The sequence below is a fragment of the Saprolegnia diclina genome, assembly GCF_000281045.1.
Source record: "Saprolegnia diclina VS20 unplaced genomic scaffold supercont1.105, whole genome shotgun sequence".
NCBI lineage: Eukaryota > Oomycota > Saprolegniomycetes > Saprolegniales > Saprolegniaceae > Saprolegnia > Saprolegnia diclina.
In genome coordinates, this window is record NW_008246172.1 from 102,155 (window position 1) to 109,334 (window position 7,180).

The window sequence follows — 7,180 nt, forward strand, 5'->3', positions numbered from 1 at the left end:
TAGTGACCGTCTAGAAACCGTCTAGAAACCGTCAGAAAGAGGAGATAAGCGATCAAATGTAGCTGGGGCGATCGCGACAAAGCCACAACAGTTCACAGAATGGCCTTGATTCCAGTCACACACAAATGATAAGGGTTACTACTTGCCGACGTCCGTGATCGCCGACGACAGATCGTTAAAATAGGCGTGCTTCATCGCGTCCGCGGCCGTGATGCGCTTGGCCGGGTCGTAGCGCAGCATTTGCTACAGTTGTTTCCAGTCAGCGCAAGAAGTTAGCTCACGAGTACCTCGAGCAGGTCGAGGCCTGCGGGGTCGAGGGACGGCACGAGGTGCGCAAGGTTGTCCGGCGGTGGGTACATGGCAAAATCGGGCTACCCCAAATCAGCGTGCAACTAGCCTCCGTCTCGTACCTTGTACTCGGGCAGGTCGACCATGCCCGGGTAGATGTCGACCGTTGGCGTGCCGAGCAAACGAAAGATGCGGTCGAGCTGGTCGCCCTCGGACGTGCCTGCAAACAACGGGCCGCCGTTGGCCATCTCGGCGAAGATGCAGCCAATGCTCCAAATGTCCACGGGCGTCGAGTACTTCCTACCATTCCGCGTGAGCGTATCAAGGCGCATGGATGGTCGTACCGCGAGCCCATGAGCACGTCGGGCGACCGGTACCAAAGCGTCACGACTTCGTGTGTGTAGCTACATGCATACTGAGCTCGCTCTTCAGACAGCAAAGACGTGTACCTGCGAACTGGAATGCCAAAGGCGCGGGCGAGACCAAAGTCGGCGAGCTTCAGTTCGCCTTCACGGTTGATGAGCAGGTTCTGGGGCTTCAGGTCGCTGCAAATGGCACACCGTTAGAGCCACATGGACACGCGCGCGCGTACCGGTGCAAGACGCGGTGCTGGTGGCAGTACGCAATGCCCCGCAAGAGCTGAAAGAGGAAGCTCTTCAAAATGGGCTTCTCCAGACCCTTCTCGCACACGTCGAGGTACTTCTTGAGGTCCTGGTCGAGGTACTCGAAGACGAGCGTGAGCTTGCGCTCCGTGTGCACAATGTTGTAGAGGCGCACAATGTTGGCGTGCTGGAGCTCCTTGAGCAGCGAGATCTCGCGGATCGCGGTCGACGGAATACCCTCGTCTTCGGCCTCGAGCCGGATCTTCTTGAGCGCAATGATCTCGCCCGTCACGCGGTCCTTGGCCTTGTACACGACGCCGTACGTCCCTTCGCCGACCTTCTCGAGCTTCTGGTACCGCTCCATGATGCTCCAACCAAACTGACGGCGGCAGGCAGCGCCGGTTCGTATCCGGATGCTCGCCACAACTGGCCCGCCCACTCTCAATCTCAATGCCCTTTCTCAAGCTCCACTCGAACCCAACACGCGCGCGTGGGAGAGAGCATCTCGAATTTCGGTACAATTGTCGTACCCAGCGTGAGGGACCAAGAAGGCAATTCTCCCGTGGAAGCTGGCGGCGGCGGGTCCGCTGAAGGGGATCCGCGCGGGTTGTTGAAGATGGAACCGACGTCTAGTACTGCGGTGTATGTGGACTTGGATGTACCGAGACACGCGACGTCAACTAACTGATCGAGGCAAATCCCACCCAAGTGCAAACTCAACGCTCAAACTCAAAGCCAACTCGTAAAAGCGCGCCAGAATACCGCCGCTTCAACCGTCTTGCATCGTCTCCATCTGGTGGTGGATCGACACCATGCGAGCAACGGTGCGGCTCGGGCACGTGCGCGTTGATGTCGAGGGCCGCGTGCGGTGCAGCGCAATAATGGTGCAGCGAGTGAAGCGTACCACCGAGTCTGTGAGAGTCAGGTCCCGTCATGGCGCGTGCCGACGAGGCGCTGCAGCTATACGAGTCCACGACCATCAACGCAGCGTCACGAACCATACCACGCAGGCGAATGCGCAACTCGTACTTGGCTTCCACGCTTGCCCGAAAGATGCGCTGGCTACCTGAGGTTTCTCTGCGGTGGGTGTCAGTAGGCTACGAGATGCCCGCGAGTACGTTCAATATGACGTGGGATCGCCTGCTGGTGCCCCATGCTGCCAGCTCACGAGCCCTGGCTCAATCGAAGCGACTTCAACTTTGCCAAAAATCAACCGCACGGCGAAGAGTCGGTGTATGCATCTCATTGGCCAAAAATGCGTGGAATATGGCCAATCCGGATCAAGTTCAACGTGGAGTCACGTGAGAAGAATGCCCAGTTTAAAAGATCTTGACTACAACATGCAGAGCACAACGCGGCCACGGGACCGCGCAGCAGCGACGGTCGTCTTCTCGACCAAGACGGCGACCCGGCGCGAGAGAGACACGAAGGAGGTCGAGGCCATGCTGACCCGCAGCCGCGAGAGCGCCCAGGACTCCGGCGAGGTCGAGGCGCATAGCAGCTTGCAGCTCGACCTCGACTTGACGCAAGTCTCGCGCGAGGAAAGCAGCGAGCTGGAAGGCAAGCCGCCCGCCAGCAATAGCGATTACAGTGAAGCCGCAACGCCGAGCCCAACGCCGATTCGGAAGCGCAGCCGGCGGTCGTCGCGGAAAAGCTCCAGCGCCGACAAGGAGCAGTCGACCATGAACGCGAGTGTCCGGCGCTTGCGGCCGTCAAAAGCGCTCCTGCAGCTCGAGACAGCGTCCGTATCCGAGTGCGTCCAAGCCATGGTCAAGTACCGCACCGAGGCGACCCTCGTCACGGATGCGTCGGGTACGCTGACGGGTATCTTGACCGATAAGGTACGTACCGCCGCATGGACGCATGAAGTCCTATGAGCCGAATATAGGACATTGCGCTCCGTGTCGTTGCGATGGGGCTCGACCCAGAGACGACGCTTGTCGTGGACGTCATGACGCTGAACCCGTCGTGCGTCTCGCCCCGTGCGTGCGCGATCGAAGCTCTCGAGCAGATGATTTCGGGCCAGTTCCGGCACTTGCCTGTGGCCGAGAACGGGATCGGTGCGCTCGCGTCTCCTCAATCAGTCGTTTAGTATTTGCCTAGTCGTGGGCATTTTGGACATTGCCAAGTGCCTCTACGATGCCATCTCCAAGATTGAGCAAGCCTACATTGCCTCGTCCAACCAGTTTACCGAAACCTTGGTAAGTGCAACGTATTGTCATCGTATGGAGTCTCATCCTGATCCTGCAGATGGACGCCAACATGACGGGCACCGAGGCCAGCCTCTTTGAGATGATGCGGGAATCGGTCTCGTGCCTGTAGCTTTTGTCATTCACCTCTCACATTCGTCCTAGCTCTTTTTGCCGACGCTGCGCAACATTATCGACGGGTCGGTCGACGTGCCCGAGATTGCCGATGGCGCCACGACCCGCCAAGCCTCGCTCTTGATGCTGCAGAAGAACTCGAGCGCCGGTACGCGTATATCCTTTGAATGCGAGTGGTCACGCTCTGTCTAGTCATGGTGCTGCGGCCCAACGGCGAGATGGTCGGCATCCTCACGACCAAGGACCTCATGCGGCGCGTGCTCGCCGTCGGCAAGAGTCCGTCGAGCTGCCTCGTGCGCGACGCGATGACGGGCAACCCCGACTGCGCGCGCCTCGACACGACGATCCTTGACGCGCTCCACTCGATGCACGACGGCAAGTTTCTCCACCTCCCGGTGCTCAACGACGACGGCGCGGTCGTCGGTCTCGCCGACGTGCTCCAAGTCACGTGCAGCGTCGTGCACCAAATGGGCAGCTTCCAGAAGCAGCACACGGCGAGCGGCAATCCGCTCTGGAACAAATTTTGGAACTCGATGTTCAACCCGCCGCCGCTACTGCCGCCGACGAACGAGGTGGCGGCAGTCGTTGCCAGCACGCCCGAAGTGCTCTTTGTGTACAAGCTCGTCGATCGCGACGGCAACACGCACCGCTTCACGGCGTCGGCGACGTCGTTGGCCGCGCTCAAGGAGCACGTCTCGGCGCGTCTCGGTGCGGCGGCGACGGTCCACTACATTGACGAAGACGATGGCGAAACCGTCTTGCTGTTTGTGGACGCCGACCTCGAGCTCGCGGTCGCCCAAGCGCGCCGCCGGCGGGCGTCGTACGTGCGTCTCACGGTCAAGGAGCCCGTGGCAAAAGGGACGGAGGACGAGTTTGATATTGAGGCGCGTCTCCAGGCCTTGCCCGTGGACGAGACCAAGATGTCGCTCAAGCAGCCGGGGGCCGCGAGCGTCATGTCCGAGTCCAAGCTCCAGCGCCGCGCGAACCGTCAAAAGACGATGCTCGTCGCTGCGGTCGTCGGTGTCACGGGCGCCGCGTACGCTTTTTTGCGCAAGAAGGCGTAAATGGTGCCGTAATATGAAGCATCAAGTGAGACGTTGGCCTGCGTTTGTTGTGCACTGCGTTCTACTACTGTTAAGTCGACTCTGTCTTCTCCGCAAGCTTGGCAAGGATCAACGCCCGGATGTCGGCCTGCACGGACGATGGCAACTCGCGCGCAGAGGAAGCAACGCGAGGCACCTTGATTGGGCGTGGTGTGCCCGCGAGTTTGGCCACCGCCTTGGGCTTCTCGACTGCCTTGGGCTCCTCCACCTTGGCCTTGGGCACAGGTGTCTTGTTGGCGGTTGCTACCTGCTTGGAAGCGTCGTTGATGGACGTGGTCTTGGGAGGCAGATCGGTCACGACGGGAAACTACGCGGAACGAAATTGTCATGCAAGTCGAGGACGAAGGCGCGTACACGCGAGCGGTCGACGATGAAGACGTAGGTGACGCACTGGTCGGGTTCGAATTTTTTAGCGTCCGGCTCGGTCGTGCGGTGGTTGTAGCCCGGGAAGAGCTGCATGCGGAACGGCCGGCGCTCCTTGACGACGAAGCCGTTGGCCCGCGCTTGGTCCTCGACGAGCCAGTTGGAGTACGGAGGCTTGGTTTTAAGCGTCACGTGCGCCTCGCCACGAAGCGCGAGCTTGGGCCGCGCGCTCTCGAAAAAGTCGAGCAGCAGAGCGCGGTTGATGTGAACGCGCTGCTCGCCGCTGTGCGGAAAGTTAAAGATGATGTAATCAAAGAGCGCCGGCACAGCATCCGAGTGCGGCAGCTTTGAGAGCTTCGTCGCATCGACGCCGTGCATCACATGCGCCTTGGCCTGCGTGATCGACTGGATGCAAGCGGCCGCGTTCGGGTACTTCTACTGACGCAATATAGAGCGTTGTGGAGCGAAATGCGTGACGCACCTTGCGCACTTCACTCGTCGAGTCGTACGACGTTGCGACGAGGTTGGTGCCAGACCCGCCACGATGGGCCACGAGGCCCTTGGAGAACGAAAAGTCTAGGTAGGGTGAGCCTCTTAGCACGGACGGGGTGGCACGCACCGCCGTCGCCGAGCACGAGGATGCGATCCGCAGGCGTGTACAGCTGTACCGCAGCCTGCGTCTTGGAGCGCTTGTCCATCTTTTTGCCCTTGAGCTGCTTCACGGCCCGCGCGTCAAAGGCCGCGCCATGCTTCCGCTTACCCATGCTGATGGAATTGAAATCAGGACACGCCGGATGATTGGTCATGTTGAACACGAAGTAAGGCTATTCACACGCAACTAAATGTGCCCATAACCTGACGTCTAAACATGTTTTGGAGAATGGAGCCGCGAATGCTCGTCAGATATACAGAAAACGCGTTCCTCTCATGCTGCGACAGAGCTATGTGCATCGTCTAGCGGCGATAGTGACAGCTACAAGGTTCCAACCGCGCAAAGGTGCGTTTTTCTATCCTCTAGCGTGGGATTGTAGTGTACCCCGGTGTATCAATTGAATCGCGCACGAAACGTCTTGCAACCTTGTGTGCCCCGGGGTGCATACGCCCACGTTGGCTACCACACACGCGATATTTTTTCCTCGGGCGCAGCATGTACTGCGGCGACGAGGTCGGCGCCTTCGTCGGCGACGTTGGCTCGCTCAGCTCCAAGTTCGGCTACGCGGGCGAGGACACGCCCAACTGCATCGTCCCGTCGATCGTTGGCTCCAAGCCGAACGCCCCGCGATCGGTCCTTGGGCAGTCGGCCCTCTTCGCGGCAAGGGGCATTGACGCGCTACCCCAAGCCATCTCGCTCGTCGACGACAAGAACGCGTACGACTGGGACGTTGTGGAGACGCTCTGGACGCACGCCTTCGAGCAGCTGCATGCGAACCCGTCCGAACACGCGATTCTGGCGTCGCTCTCGCCCTTCGACATGGCGGTCGCGCCCAAGTACATGGAGTTGATGTTTGAGACCTTTCGCGCGCCGGCCTTTTTCGTCGCCAAGGACGCCGTGCTCAACGCGTTCTCGTTTGGCAAGTCGACGGCGCTCGTTGCGGATGTCGGCGCCGGTAGCACGCGCGTGGTGCCGGTCGTCGACGGGTTTGCGCTCCACGGATCGGCCCAGCGATCAGTTGTTGGCGGCGAAGCTTTGGGCCTTCAGCTGCAAAAGATGCTCCTCGACAAGCACAAGGTAGAGATCCAGCCTTGCGTACGAAAATATGGCGACGGCGACGTCCCCGCGGCGCCCGCTATGTCGGACGCGTACTTGCAGTTTCGGCGTCTCGAAGTCGTGCGCGACCTCAAGGAGTCCCTGTGCCTCATGCCCGAGACAACCTTGAATGAAGAGCTCGCCGAGTCGACTCCCGCAGACCCGTACGAACTGCCCGATGGCCAGGTGGTGCTCGTCGGTAGCGAACGCTTCAAGATTCCGGAGAAGCTCATGCACCCAGACGTGATTGGCGCCGACTCGACAACCGTAGCGACGTCGTCCAAGGGCCTGCACCGTATGCTCTACAGCGCGCTGCAGTCGAGTGACGTGGATGTCCGCCGGGAGCTCTTGAACAACCTGATCTTGTGCGGTGGCGGAAGCGCACTTCCCGGCCTCACGGAGCGCGTGCACTGGGAGATGAGCCAGCTTGTGCCGTCGAGCCTTAAGGTGCGCATCACGCAGATGACTCCGGTGGAGCGCAAGTTTAGTACGTGGATCGGGGGCTCGATCCTCGCGTCCCTCGGGTCGTTCCAGCAGCTCTGGGTCTCCAAGCGCGAATACGAAGAACGGGGCGGCGACCACCTCGCGTCTTCGCGCTTCCTCTAGAAGTCGCACCGCCGAGCTGTAATTACTACTAGTGTACTCCTCTATTTAAGCATGTCCTTGCAAAGCCGTGTCTGTCAAGCGTCTCGAGTACTGGAGGCCACTCCTGCTTACTACCCCAAGAGCTAGACGAGATGACGTCCCGTACGT

General features: G+C 60.1%; 4 protein-coding genes across 4 annotated transcripts; 2 read left to right on the forward strand and 2 right to left on the reverse strand.

The window, feature by feature from the left end:
• Positions 1-70: 70 nt before the first annotated feature.
• Positions 71-1,387, reverse strand: SDRG_15914 (CMGC/CDK protein kinase). The gene is made up of 6 exons (XM_008622100.1): positions 881-1,387; positions 738-833; positions 633-692; positions 411-588; positions 288-371; positions 71-243 (listed from the first exon to the last, which is right to left on the reverse strand). Exons 1-6 carry the CDS (start codon positions 1,252-1,254, stop codon positions 139-141), a joined length of 897 nt encoding a protein of 298 aa, XP_008620322.1. The 5' UTR covers positions 1,255-1,387; the 3' UTR covers positions 71-138.
• Positions 1,388-2,200: 813 nt separating this feature from the next.
• On the forward strand, positions 2,201-4,353 carry SDRG_15915 (hypothetical protein; the record flags this gene model as incomplete). The annotated part of the gene is made up of 6 exons (XM_008622101.1): positions 2,201-2,731; positions 2,779-2,950; positions 2,994-3,091; positions 3,141-3,197; positions 3,245-3,362; positions 3,407-4,353. 6 exons carry the CDS (start codon positions 2,201-2,203, stop codon positions 4,276-4,278), a joined length of 1,848 nt encoding a protein of 615 aa, XP_008620323.1. The 3' UTR covers positions 4,279-4,353.
• Positions 4,349-5,444, reverse strand: SDRG_15916 (hypothetical protein; the record flags this gene model as incomplete). Its single annotated transcript, XM_008622102.1, has 4 exons — positions 4,349-4,624; positions 4,672-5,115; positions 5,162-5,256; positions 5,300-5,444. 4 exons carry the CDS (start codon positions 5,442-5,444, stop codon positions 4,349-4,351), a joined length of 960 nt encoding a protein of 319 aa, XP_008620324.1.
• A 362-nt stretch (positions 5,445-5,806) lies between these two features.
• On the forward strand, positions 5,807-7,110 carry SDRG_15917 (hypothetical protein). Its single transcript, XM_008622103.1, has one exon. It carries the CDS (start codon positions 5,828-5,830, stop codon positions 7,031-7,033), a length of 1,206 nt encoding a protein of 401 aa, XP_008620325.1. The 5' UTR covers positions 5,807-5,827; the 3' UTR covers positions 7,034-7,110.
• Positions 7,111-7,180: the final 70 nt, after the last annotated feature.